Genomic DNA, 14,485 nt, shown 5'->3' with positions numbered 1-14,485 from the left:
CTCAAATTAACGTACAAAAACAACATATACTTTATTTTAGGATTGGTAGGATTCAAACCCATGACCTTGTTGCACTGCACTGAACCATTCGACATACAGTTGAATGTACAGTAATGACTGACTGACTCAGGCATGCTATGGCATGCTGGGTTTGAAAACATACTGAAATAATCACATCTGAAATAGAAAGAGAGCAGGTGATGGATAATGGTTAGGCTGTGTCACATGTATGGCTGTCTACACATCTTCATATCAGCTCAGGATTTCACTTTGTTCTCATGTGACGTAATCTCATAGTTACATTGTTGGAATCTATAGCCAGACTACAGTGACTATAGGCCTTGCGATCAACGATCAACTACACACATTTGTTGAGGTATACACTGCATAACCGCGTGTCTTAAATCTCTGCTGCCTGGAAATTAGCCTGGAAAATGAATATCCATTACGTCTGTCCTGGTGTCATCATATAGAGTTATAATATATTTAGAGGGTGGACGGCCTCGCCCCGACCTATTCATTTCAATGAAAGTTGCTCACAAGCGCATGAAGCATCTGGAAGTACCTCTACTTCCTGGATTGACGTTGGAGCCAATAGAGCAGGCGCACCAGGGTTTCAAACGGTAGACGCACGCGCAGTAGCGTTTTAAATGCAGAAGTCTTGCAATCCAGATTTGACCAATGGGCGACTGCAGCTTCACTACTGTTCTACCATGGTTCTGGGGGCTTGGGTGTCATGGACAGAACCTCAACCTAAAATGTAAAAAAACAGACATTAAACTATCATTTCATTGTTGTTCCTTTAGGATCCTGGTTGGGGCGCCACAAGCTGCAGGACAGGGTGCTTTGCGAGGCAGTCGGCCGGGGGCATTATTCAAGTGTCCCATCACGCCAGAGGAGTACGACTGTGAAAGAGTGGATATTGATGGAGAAGGTTAGTTTATTTCTTGCTTAATCTTTCAAGACAGATTCAGAGCTCTGCTGCTGAATCTCCCATTACAACGTGTAGAGTTGTTGTTATTAGGAATTAAAACAAAGGAGCACCACCAGAAGAGGAGGGCTGAAGGAGGGTAACGGGCAGACATCCCGTCTCTACACAGGGAATTGGGCGGTGCCCCCAGGGGCGAATTCAAAGGGGGGAAAAATTGTTTTATTGTTTTTGACGATTCCCAGATTGTTTATTTCCTAATCCCTTCCTCCCTGGCTACATTTTTGAAAAATTCTCAACAAGTATTATCCATGGCTTCCTATTATCATCCCAAGCCATTTCTAAACATTCTTTGTCAGCCTTGTTCCATGTAATTTAACGTTTTTTTTTCTTCTTTTTTTTCATTGGACATACAAAGAAAACAAAAGAAAGCCATTAAATTTCACTGATAGAGGCTATTATATCGCTATTATACCAGGCAATTTGTGTGCATCAAAAATAATGGATACTGATTCCTTTACATTATGGAAACTACAATTACCGTACTGTCACTTTCTTTTCTTTCCCCAGTGAATCCAGACAGAGAGAGCAAGGACAACCAATGGCTGGGAGTTACAGTGAAGAGCCAGGGGATTGGTGGGAAAGTGGTGGTAAGTGACTGTGAACAGCGATGGGGTTTGGTGGAAAGGTGGTGGTAAATAACAGTGAGCAGCCAGGGGATTGGTGGAAAAGTGGTGGTAAGTGAAGTCCAAGTCACAATGGTGCCTAAGCTATGTTAGGTTGTATTGTTTGATGAAATGAAGACTTGTGTTGTTGCATTGCTGCTCACCTAGTGTTTCAATTTCAAGGAAACCAATCTTCTGCTGACCCATGTTTTCCTGACACTGAGGACAGTTTCAACCACAGTCATATTATAGAGTAAAACTAGACTGACTTGAGGTTCTAATGTATTGTAAATTAAACAAATTGATACAGATGCTCGGTGTCTATTAATTACTTTAGATTGGACGACTCCTTCAGCTGTTTGGCAGCAACAGGGATAGGAAGAAGATTTAGTAAATTATTATTAGTAACATTATACACAAGATTACATGAGTTTAATTGGCACTGGGTGAAGAAATGGGTTACAATATCATGGAATAAAAAATTAAAACATTTTTAAAAAGTTTATGACTATAGATATGTTTTTTTTAACATATTCGAAATAAACATGACTAAACTAAACTAAACTAAAAACTAAAATACATTGTGCAATAAAATAGAGTCTTTCTTAGCTCAGTGTCTTTCAGTCTGCCAGAACAATCTAGTTATATAAGATAGCCTATATTATTCCCATTCCTCCCCAGACCTGCGCCCACCTGTATGAGCTCAGGCAGCGCGTGAACCAGTCCTCGGAGACACGAGACCCCATCGGACGCTGCTACGTCCTGAGTGAGGACCTGACGGAGCGAGACGATCTGGACGGAGGGGAGTGGAAGTTCTGCGAGGGCCGGCCTCAGGGACACGAGCAGTTCGGCTACTGTCAGCAAGGCATGTCTGTCAGCTTCACCCCGGACAATGACTTCATCCTGTTCGGGGCTCCGGGAACATACAACTGGAAAGGTACTGTATAGAGTGACGGTTTTGACTTGCACTATAGCCAGTACATGGTAGAGCAGAGGCTCCCAACCTTTTCTGGATCAGGGCCCACTTGAAAATCTTGATAGTGTTCACAGCCCACCCATCTGACCACTTAAAACGGCTGCCGTGTTAAGTGGTCAGATGGGTGGGCCACGTGTATATTCAGAGCATGAATTAAGTTTATTTTAATGATCAATCAATGCGATTTTGTTCCGGCATGGATCAATGGAACTAGTGTAGTATAGTTTAAGTTCCTATTTATCGATGTCATGATGAAAACCCATTTTCAAGCTTTTAGAGAAAAGATACCATGACTTTTATCTCACATTCATTTGTTTATATTAATGTTATATTATCAATAATATGTTAGTGTTTTGCCAATTATTTGGGGGCCCACTTGCAATATCTTCATGGCCCACCAGTGGGCCCCTGCCCACAGGTTGAGAATCATTGTGGTAGATTAAGAGCTCTCAGAAACAGCTTTATTAAAAAAGTAATGATATCCAATATCAATCTTCTAAAATGTTACCTGTGGATGCGATAATTCTTTCCAGGTTTCTGTGTTCCAATTATATGACCTCCTTTAGACGAATGGAGGTTGTAAGGCTTAAATAATATATTAACGTATGAATCTATCTTATCCTTCAAAACCCAGCGCAATATGACATAGCGATGTCCTACATTTGGCTTGGAGTCAAAAAGCCTTTTTATAGCCTAATCTATTACAGCGAACTGTAAGCCACAGTGGCTGATTCTTGTAAACTCCCCACATACAACAATGTTGGATAATCTAATCTAATTCACTATCCATACCATAGGGTTGGATAAACAATATCTAATTGATTAATAACCTAATCTATGGGATGGAACCAGCATCCGTACAGATCAATGGTGCTTCGTTAATTAAGGAAAGTACTGAGATTGATCCGTTGCAGTAAGTCGTTGCCAGGCTGATGTATAGCTTTGTCTTGGACTATGTGGTCAATATATAAGAGGAACCAGGTTTACTGTCTAATGTAATCTTATGCCACAAATTACATACAAAACTACTGGACTTATGGATGATTTTGCATTGCAACAGTTTTTATTTTTTTTCATTTTGTACTGTATATCAGTGAGGAAGGCTGTATGTACCACTTGTGTATTCTGAGTGTGTATGTGTACAGGTTGCACTTGAGCGTGCGTGCGTGCGTGCGTGCGTGCGTGTACGTGCAATGTGTATGAAAGACAATATGTATGCTAGGGTCTTTATCCATATGAGACAGTGTGAATGGCTGTGGTGTGTGTGTGTGTGTGTGTGTGTGTGTGTGTGTGTGTGTGTGTGTGTGTGTGTGTGTGTGTGTGTGTGTGTGTGTGTGTGTGTGTGTGTGTGTGTGTGTGTGTGTGTGTGTGTGTGTATTGTGTCTTCACATGTCTCCGTTCCAGGTGAGATGCGAGTCCAGCTCCTCAACCAATCTCTGCTGGATCTTGGTTATTATGATGACGGGCCTTACGAGGTGGCGGACCAGAAGCAACTCAATGCCCAGCTCATCCCTGTGCCCTACCACAGTTACCTGGGTAGGATCCGCCCTCCCCGCTCGCTGCTGCCTGCGCACAGTGGAGAGAGCGAGAGGGCAAATGGAACGGCGACATTATAGTTCAGACTGTACCCAAAATACCCCTGCCCACTGTTGACCATCTAACCCCAGCAGCCAGCTATAGTACCAACTCTCAAACTGGCCCTGACCGGACACAGAAGTGGGAGGGGGAGCTTCGTGTTTTGCTGTCCCACGGTTCACTGGGGTTTGATGCTGGCTCACCAATCCATTTTTTAAATACTTTTGGGTGGACATTGTCAAAAGATAGTTTTGCCTGAGGGTTGACAGAACATGAATGCTTATGTGGATGGGATCCTACAATGTCTCAAAGTCAGTTTAACCACTTAGGTGTCCCTATTTTGGACGTGTTATGGCAAAAAAAAAAGCAAAACATGTAGATCTATTTTCAATTTTCACCATATGAAACAGTCGTACGCCAAATTATGAAATACAGCTGAAGTGGTACCAGTAACATTGTAAAAACACCTGTCATGTTCAGTGGGCAGTGAGAAGGATTTTGGGTACAATGGGAATCTGGCTTGTCGTCGCTTCTCCAGGTACCCAGTGGATGCGAAAGAAAAGCCACTGAAATCACCACGACGCCTAAAAAAAGCACCAATCAACCACGCCATCCCGTCTCACCTGCACCTCCCTCTCCCACTTTCTCTCTCTTTTCACGCTTTGTCCCTCACCATTCACCCACTCCTCCACCCCCCCCACCCCATGCATTCCACTCCTCCTCCTCTCCTCTCCTCTCCTCTATTTCTCTGCGTGGGCCATAGGGCTCTTGTTCGTGGCTAGCCCTGTTGAAGATGCGCTGCTCTACAAAACTCTGGAGCCCTCCAACCAGCCCACGTTTGAAGACGTAGCTCTTAATAGCTACTTAGGTTTGTAGGCGTGAGGTTGCCGTTTGTTTGAACCGGACTGGGGTTGTAGTGGCAGTAGTCCTGTGTCCTCGTCTCTGTCTCTTACCCTCTGTTCTTTGTGCTGATTCTGGCCGGGGTCTTTAGAGACTACTAGTGTGTCTAGAACCTGTGTAGAACTTTGAGATTTGTCACTCTCATTGTCATAAAGAGACAGCCATCCTCTGTTCATCTCCATTGAGATTGTATCCTAAATTTCAATTGGTGAATGTATAATAAATATTGTTATAGTGTGGGGGTTTTGTTGTGGGGGGGGAACCCACATAGTGTAAAGATTGACCCTAATGCAGTGGTTCTCAAACCTTTTAATTTCAAGGACCCTTAGTTTGGTATATTAGGCTACGGACCACCATAACTCTGAGAGTGTACAAATGGAACCAAATGGACAAAGCTCCATTTGTACACGTCTTACAGACCTGTAGGGGTCCATTTAGTTCCTAACTATCAATAATTTAGCTGAGGCCTTCCTAAAACCTCTTAAGAACCCCTGGGGGTCCCCGTACCCCACTTTGAGAACCACTACCCTAATGTAACCATAACTTACATTTTTACGGTCCCATTTGGGTCCATTTCCATGCTCTCAGATTAAAATGAACACTGAGGATCTTGTTTTACACTGACTAGCTGGTGATTTGACACCAGCAAGGCAATGGTTGTCTCTTTGATTAGCAGCAGGATCATGTGTGTATCTGTAGATCTCTGTGGTCTGTTCAGCCAGTCTGTCAGTCTGCATGTACTGTATGTGCGTCATAGTCTTTACAATCCAGGGTCTCTTGGTGGTGGTTCTTCTTGGGTTTTCTTAGCTTGGTTTTCTCTTTTGGCTGGTTTACTGACAAGATAGATGCATTTGACTAACAGCCTAAAGGTAGATCTCTCATTGAACACGGTTTGCAGTGCTAACTGTTTGTCAGTGCTAACTTCCGTCTTTCTACAGAATTCAGAGCAATGCATCCAGACTGAATTCAGAGTTGCGTGTCTAATCTATGGGTATTTACGGAAGACTCCCTAGTGATTCTTTATAATGAGCCATTTTAGAGGATAGTCTAATTGTCCCCAATTAAGATGTATGATGTTTTCTTTCTGTGTGTAACCAAAACAACAGATTTCACATGGCCATTTGAGGGCTAATGAGTTTTAACTAATAAGGTTTTCGCGAGGTCAGTTATTCTTTTCCATTAACTGTGTGGACCTACTCTCTATTCATGCTATACCAACCCCACTTACCTTACACTCCTCATAAAGAGCCTTCTCCCCATGGCAGTAATTCCCACATGACCAATGATCGTCAATTATAACTCGCATGTCCTCCATAAATCCTAACAGAATGATGTCTCACACATACTGTATGTATGCACGCTTACTAAAACACAGACACCGAGTTGTTGCTGTATTAATGTGGAGGTATATAATTTTAACAACACTTCCTACATGGGATGATAGATGCCAGCTTTATAACATTAACGTTGGTTATTTTATTTCGACCTATAGAATCAGAGCAGACATTACATTTTGGCATCTAGGCCAAGGTCCACTCAAATCATGTAGGCTACAATACTGTAAAATATTGTTGAATGATTTTCAGCCTAGACAAATTTAATTTGAGCTCCACTATTCAGCACTTAGTTTTCTTCAGATCCTGCATTATCTTTATAATACAGAGACTCAGACAAAGTGTAAACATCACAATTCAATCAGTTTAGACTGCAGTTGGCCTTTCACAAGTCTGATGCCCACCTTTAACCATGACCATTTTCAACATGGTTTAGGTTCCCTATTTGAAATTTGGCCAGAATTGTCCAAAAATAGCAAAAATAGAAAATCTACAGTACAAGCATCACAATGCATCTGCTTGTGGATTGGCTATTTTCGCAATTTGTCTATTCAGGATGAAGTTTCCATTCCACGTTTAGTTTTACAGAGACATGTATATTGGATGGCGTGTGTGTTTAAAAAAAGGCCACACCAGTCACCTTCTCGGACAGAAGGGATGAGCTCTGTGTGTAAAAAGTAGCAGCTTGTTCATTGGTTTTTACAGGAGCTGTTTATACGCCGACTGTTGCATTCCACACCTGCCACCCTGGAGCCGTGCACTGTTTGTCTGTCTCCGTTTGTCTTCCACACAATCCTCGTTCTGCATGTTTACTCAGGACTAACAGACGCCCCTCTGCCCTGATTCTGCCCCTTTATTTTAGCCCCACATCCTGCATGTCAACCTGTTGGAGTATATATATATATGTGTATGCATGTTTTGCTTTCATTCTTTGGTTGTGGAATATTTGATATTTGAGTGTTATATCTCACAGCTTGTTGAGATGATGTTGAGTTGCCATGTTTAGCAGCGTGTCCCTCTACTGACACAAGGGTCTCCTCCCTCTGTGCTCTCCCCTTCTCCGCCCCGCCACTCCGCCTGATTAGTATGCAGCCACATGCTCACATTCCCTCACACGTATGGACACACACACACACACACACACACACACACACACACACACACACACACACACACACACACACACACACACACACACACACACACACAGAGAGAAAGAGAGAGGGGCCATAAATCTGATTAATCTCCAGCCACTGTGTTTACATGTTGCCTTCACCAGAGGCAGCAGATACATTGCGGTACCATGAATCTCTTGAGACATTACAAGAAGCTTAATACATCTGATTCTCCTTACCTCACAAACAGACTCTCCTCTTTACCAAGCCCAGGGACTGCGTACCCTGCTCAGCAGACCAGCAAACCCAGCACACAGGACGTTTACACACATCATGTGTTTGGCATAAAATCAATACTCACTTAAGGCACACATTTCATTAGTAAGAGGATGAACATCAGCAGCACAGAGAAGAGATGATCCTCCGAGTCTAATGGTCAATACTAACCCCCTGACCCTTCCTCCTTTGCGTGGCTCCTTCATCCCCTCGCTCCTCCAGGCTTCTCCGTGGATTCGGCCATGGGGATCATGAAACTGAGAGAGCTGACGTTTGTGGCAGGGGCGCCCCGGGCCAACCACACCGGGGCGGTGGTGCTGCTGAGGAAGGACAACGTGTACCGGCTGGTGCCGCAGCACATCCTGTGGGGGGAGGAGCTGGCGTCCTCCTTCGGGTACTCAGTGGCCACCGCAGACCTCAACAGTGACGGGTGAGGAGACGCGGGTTGAGATACCTGTGTGGATGATCAGTATTAACCCATTAAAACCTATTTGTCATACAGCAAAGTATAGGTCTTTTTGATTGATTGATTGATTGAATCCTTTATTAACAGGTTTGTTAACAGTACAGGTAGTACAGTCAAAGATTATGTTAAAAGGATAACACAAAAAGCCCCAGGGGGCTTGTTTCCATTGTGGTCCATTGTACTCATTAATCACTAATACAATACAATACAATACAATACAATACAATAACATTAAGTGGTCACAACTATTGTCATTTGATGGCCCAATTGCAATGAATTCTTTTTGTCATAGGGCTAGGCAATACATTTTTTATTAGGTAGTTATAAACAGAATATTTGTGATATGTCTGGTTATAATTCGAGATGGTTATAATTCTTGTTATTTGTAATTTTCTTATAATTCATTCTATCCTAATTCCTTTTTGTCATGACCATCGGCCCTCCACTAGCTGGACAGATCTGATCGTGGGAGCCCCGAATTACTTTGACCGTAAGGCAGAGATCGGTGGGGCTGTGTATGTGTACCTGAATCCCTTTGGTTACTGGGCCGATCAGGTCCGACCCATCAGGCTCAATGGAACCTATGACTCCATGTTTGGAATGGTGGTCAGCAACATAGGGGATTTGGACCAAGATGGCTATGGAGGTGAGAGGAATATTAATCCCTCTGTGAAATAAATTTGATGTAGTTTTTTAAGCAATGATCAAATGAGAGTGATTCAGTTTCAATTACAAATACATTATAATATACATTCAAGTCAACAGTTTATAGAATAATAGGATATGGAATAATGTCACATCTAATTATGAGTGTCAATCTGTCATATCTGTTCAGACATTGCTGTGGGAGCACCGTTTGACGGAGATGGTAAAGTCTTTATCTACAGAGGCTCAGATTTTGGCATTGAAACAAAGCCAGCACAGGTGAGTTGGATTGGATATGGGAAAATTAAAGCTAAGAAAGATCTTCCATTGAGACTTGCCTACCCAGTAAACAGATGACAAAGAGAGTGACCAATGGTGTTAACCCTCCAGGTGCTGGATGGTCGGGACTATGACGTGAAGCGTTTTGGCTATTCCATCTCAGGTGGTTTGGACATCGATAAGAATCACTACCCAGACCTGGCCGTGGGTTCACTCAATGACGCAGTGGTTCTATTCAGGTGAGGAGACATTTATTTTTCACAGTTGTGTGAAATGCCTCATATGTCCTCACCCTTGGACCAAGTCCTGCCCATGGTTTGTACAGTGGAAATGTATTATTAAATATATTCGTAACAGGCCTCAAAAGACATAATTTCCAATGCAGGTACTGTATGAAAAGAGAAAACTCCATTAATTAAACAAATTCTAGCTTATGGAATCTGCACAACTACATTTCTTACAAAAAATGCTTCTGTCCATCGGGCTTATGGATGTATGTTCCACCAGTAGGGAGTGTGCATGTGCGTAGTTGCGTACAAGGAACAACCTCCACCTCAAATGTTTAACGTTTTGCTGAGGTTGTACACCAATACATTACTTGGATCATGACTAAAGTTGTGACGGTTAACATGACGCAACTCCCCATATAGGCCCCGCCCATTTCTGCCTGACAAGATGCTTTGGATAAAAGCGTCTGCTAAATGACTGTAAATGACTGTAATGTTCTTTCTTTTTTTTTGCATTTTCTTCAAAACACACATTTTGCTACTACTCCTACAACATCAATTCATCCCCAAATTGGAATCGCATGTTGAAGAGCCTCATAGAGTGCGCCGCCAAAAGTGTTTTCACTTCTGCCCATAGGGGGTGCCAAAAACACAAAAGGTTGCACCCCCTCAGCTTGTGTACATGTGTGGACTGACACAGCCCTGGGTAGGCAACCCGGCCTGGCAGAGATCTGCTCTCCGAGGAGCACACTTTTCTAGTCAAGAATCAATTTCATTGTCACATTACAGGTGTAAAGAAATGGCCAAAATGTATTATTATTATTATTATCATCATTGTTAGGGCATGCCTCCTGGTATAGATTTGTGTTCTACTGAGCATACCATTACCATTCATGTTGTTGTTGTTGTTGTGCTGCTTTTCTATAATAGCTGTGCGTATGTTTCCAAGGTCTTGTCCTGTGCTCCAGTTGATCAGAGACATATCTATTGATCCCGAGAACATTGATCTGGAGCAGCGCAACTGCAAGGGCAGAGATGGAGTATGGTAAGGAGACATACCATGTACAAAAAAAATAAAAAATAAATAATTGATTGAATTGAATCTAATTGAAATGATAAAACATTTATACAAATTTAACATCCCACTTTGAATTTTTCAGCGTTGAGGTCAGCGCCTGCTTCAGCTTCACAGCCAAACCGAAGCGCTACTCACCTAACATCAGTAAGACACACCTCTCTTTTATGCACCATGAACCATATTCATTAGCTCTCTCATTACTATTCATAAAGGGCAAGCTTGTTTATGGGGTAATCAAATGCCGAGGTAAAATCTGAACTGTAATTTAGTATTCCCTCACAAGATGTGAGATGTTGCACTATCGCTAAAGGGCTCTTGGAGTGCTCTCAGCGTGTTCTGACATTTCCCTTAATCCAGTGCTTTTAAAAGTGTGGTCTGAGGACCCCCAGGGTTTCTTAAAGGGTTTAAGGGGGTCCCCAACCCAATTGGTAAATGATATTGCTCACAACGTGTCTGCTATTTTTGAAATATTTTGAAAACTCTTGAAAATGTTTGGGAAAGTGGAGTGGAGTTGTATTTTAATGGCAATAAAACAATTATATTCTATTCTATTCATTTTTTTTTTATAATTTTGAAAATGTTTCATACAAATCTTTCCTATATTTTCAGATAGGGGTCCACGGCTAAAAACATATGAATTTGGGGGTCCTTGACATGTGAAAATCAACCACAGCCTACATTTTCTCTCTGTCTCTCCTACTCCTTTCCCTCCACCTCGCTTCAGCCCTAGTGGTCCACTTTGAAGCTGACACAGAGCGCCGAAAGTTGGGCCTCGCGCACCGTGTTCACTTCCTGGGTCGCAGTACACTGGGGCCGGAGTTCACTCAGACAGAGGAGGTGGAGTTGCACGGCCAGAACCTACAAGCCTGCACCAGCGCCATCTTCCAGCTACAGGTCAGCAACACAACACAGATGTGTTTATGGGATAATACTGTGTTAATACTGTATAGGAACCATAATATCAGTTATTCACAGTCTGAAAGTTGGAGGAAGTGAATAGGAGTAGAAATGGCATCAATTATGTGCCTTTCATTCATTATTTAGCAGCGTTTTTTTAAGCAATGACTATGGCGATAACATAGATCACGCATTCTAAACAGGGTCCTTTAAGCTTTTCCAACCAAATAGCATTTTGTTCCATTTGTGCACTCTCAGAGTTAAATTAACATTGAAGATTTTACAGTGTTAGTTTGGGGACGGGTGCCAGAGATTAGGATCTAACTAGGGGTCCTTGAAATTAAAAAGGTTGAGAATTATCATTATTATTATTATTATTATTATTATTATTATTATTATTATTATTATTATTATTATTATTATTATTATTACCATTATTATTATCCAGGTCAGACGATTGAGAGCAAGTTCTCTCTATAAGGACACCCTGATTACAGCATGTACAACAAATACAATTGCATTTACAAAAATGTGGTACACGTGGTAAAAACAATAACCCAATCAAATAAAAAACAACAACATAAAAATCACAGATGAATCACTGATACTGATCATAGCTACTAGTACTTTATGTTACTTCTCCTTTAATGGGGGCTATGAACAAGACAGGACCACAGCATCTAATAAACCACAGGGGGCAATGTTCTTCAACCAGCCACTCTCAGGGAATTAGTTCAAGATACAAACGCTGTTATAATGTCATCTATTTTATATTTGCTGAACACAGGAAAACATTCAAGACAAACTGAGTCCCATCTCGCTGGTGGTCACCCACTCCCTCAAAGCTGTGCCACCGCGCAGGCACTCAGGAGGTGCCAAGAGACTGGAAAAGCTGCCACCTGTTCTCAACATCGTACCTGCTACCGCGCTGCATACTGAGGTTTGGATTGATTGAATACTCTAGTCGGAAATGAAAACAGCGTGTCATACAGTAAGGCTAAAAGGATAACACAAAAAAGTCTTGGGGGCGTGTTTCCAGGTCAGGAACTAGCGTCAAAATTGCTTCCATAAACACGTTATATTTTTGAATGATAATGTCACCTTTGTGTAAAAAGGACTTTGTTACCACAGCAGGGGTAACTGAAGCTTGCCATGGCTACTGTAGGTTATCCTCAACAGGATTAGAGCTATGTAGCAATGAAAAGATGATAAATCAATCAGTAGACTGAGATTAAAGCCACCTAAAAGCCTTCATACCCTTTAGCTTTGTAGTAGTGTTTAATTTGCCATGTTTTGACTAGAAATTCACATCCCCATGACATTTGCACATTAGATCATGGCCAGGGGAGAAAGGAGAGAATTGTTTTTAATACATTTTATACTGTATATAGGCTACCAAATATATAATCTCAATTCAAATTCTGTTCATAAGATTATTGTGGCAGTTTAACCATTTTCAATATGGCGTCCGTATTTTGGGAACGTCATTATTTTTTAACATTATAATATAAGTACTGAGATTGATTATTAATCTATTATTGTAGTACGTTTTTGCGAATGTTTTTTGTAATCGGTTAAATCGATTAGTTTGATTAAGTGTTGCACTCGTACTGCAGGTGAATTTCCTGAAGCAGGGATGTGGAGAAGACAGGGTCTGCCAGAGCAACCTGAAGCTCGGCTACCAGTTCGGAACCCGAGACGAGACCTCTGAACTCTTCACCCCTCTGCCAAAGTTAGTACCAACCCCACCCTGCAAACTCATGTTATAGACTGCAAAACACTGTTGCCTGGAAACATACGTATACCTCAACAGATAATAGATGTATGTCTTTGCCAGGTGGTCAGGGATATAGCCTACGTATATGGGCATCTGCGTGTGTGCGTGCGGGCATTCTTGCATGTGCGTGCTTGCGTGCGTTCTCTACATTTGTACACTTCAGTTTTTACTTTTTAGTGTTCATCATCCTATAAATGAAAACCTAAAAAAGAAAACTATTTTGTTTTCTCCCACCATTCAAAAGTCATATTCGCAAAATATTTTCTAAATGAGCTGATTCCAACTGACTGCATAGATCAGCAGTTCCCAACCTTTACTGGATCATGGCCCACTTGAAAATCTCAAAGGGCTACTTTGTTAAGTTGTCAGATGAGTGGGCCGCAGCCGCCGCATGCATTTTCAGAGTATGTTTATTTTCACCCATTAAGACCTGGAACGCATCTGTCACTTTAGATTTATTTGGCTATTTTTGAAAAATCGTGAAAAAAATGTTTTTAATTCTTTTTCCAAAAACTGTTAGGATTTAGATTTTTTTAAAGAATTGCCTCAGGTCTTAATGGGTTAATAATCAATCAATCAATCAATTGTGTTCGGTGGAACTAATGTAACATACTTTATGTTCTTATATATCGGTATCACAATGAAAACTCCAAGACATTTTTGTTATATATATTTTTCAATAATGTTATATTATCATTAAAACCTTAGTGTTTGCCCACGTGCAATGCCCTCGTGGCCCACCAGTGGGCCCACAGGTTGGGAATCACTGCTATACTGTACTTGATTGCTGGGTATAAATAGGCATTTGTTTCTCTCCTCCAGAGATGAGGAGGGCGTGCAGGTCTTCTCTAAGTCGGACCAGCGAGGGAGGGTGGCCCTGGAGATCACCGTCACCAACTTCCCCTCAGACCCTAGACTCCCCCAGGAGGACGGGGACGACGCCCATGCCGCCCAGCTGCTCGTCACCCTCCCACCGTCACTGGCCTACTCCACCACCAAGGGCCTGCCCCAGGTAGCCAATCACAATCAGTCGTATTGTCACATGTCAAAGAAATGAAAGTCAACAATATCTACCTAATGTGTACACATCACATTTATATAAGCAGCAGGTTTGTACATGAGGTCAGACATAAGGTACAAAGGAGTGGCAACACATCGGTAGCTCCACAAACATAGCGGCCGGCATGTACATGAGTTTAGACATACGGTTCAAAAAGTAGCAGCAAAACAGCAGAAAATAGTCTGCATAAGAGTTTCTCCTCAATGACATACACGTGCAGTAAACTCCCCAGTGTTCATTTAAGGTACTACATGTCCTGCCCGACACCAAGGTCCACATTTCTCAGT

At 42.1% G+C, this 14,485-nt stretch overlaps 1 protein-coding gene across 4 annotated transcripts in view; it reads left to right on the top strand.

Annotated features, from left to right (window-relative positions):
- Positions 1-14,485, top strand: part of itga7 (integrin, alpha 7) — a 46,438-nt gene that overhangs the window by 20,546 nt on the left and 11,407 nt on the right. For 3 of the 4 annotated variants that reach the window (XR_014601200.1, XM_084063158.1, XM_084063157.1), the window contains exons 2-15: positions 807-934; positions 1,499-1,578; positions 2,275-2,530; positions 4,908-5,012; positions 7,992-8,199; positions 8,685-8,881; positions 9,071-9,159; positions 9,271-9,398; positions 10,336-10,431; positions 10,547-10,608; positions 11,189-11,358; positions 12,149-12,301; positions 12,978-13,093; positions 13,961-14,150. Coding sequence is in view for 3 of the 4 variants with exons in the window: in XM_084063158.1 (XP_083919284.1) it covers positions 807-934; positions 1,499-1,578; positions 2,275-2,530; positions 4,908-5,012; positions 7,992-8,199; positions 8,685-8,881; positions 9,071-9,159; positions 9,271-9,398; positions 10,336-10,431; positions 10,547-10,608; positions 11,189-11,358; positions 12,149-12,301; positions 12,978-13,093; positions 13,961-14,150 (1,978 nt within the window). In the remaining variant the exon portion in view is untranslated. Of the gene's footprint in view, positions 1-806; positions 935-1,498; positions 1,579-2,274; positions 2,531-3,977; positions 4,106-4,907; positions 5,013-7,991; positions 8,200-8,684; positions 8,882-9,070; positions 9,160-9,270; positions 9,399-10,335; positions 10,432-10,546; positions 10,609-11,188; positions 11,359-12,148; positions 12,302-12,977; positions 13,094-13,960; positions 14,151-14,485 lie in introns of those variants that run through there. The other variant, XM_084063159.1, reaches the window with a different exon arrangement.

This window comes from Gymnoscopelus microlampas, assembly GCF_963454915.1.
Source record: "Gymnoscopelus microlampas genome assembly, chromosome: 7".
Taxonomy (NCBI): domain Eukaryota; kingdom Metazoa; phylum Chordata; class Actinopteri; order Myctophiformes; family Myctophidae; genus Gymnoscopelus; species Gymnoscopelus microlampas.
Note: the sequence above shows the minus strand (reverse complement) of the source record. Positions and strands in the feature narration are given on the sequence as shown.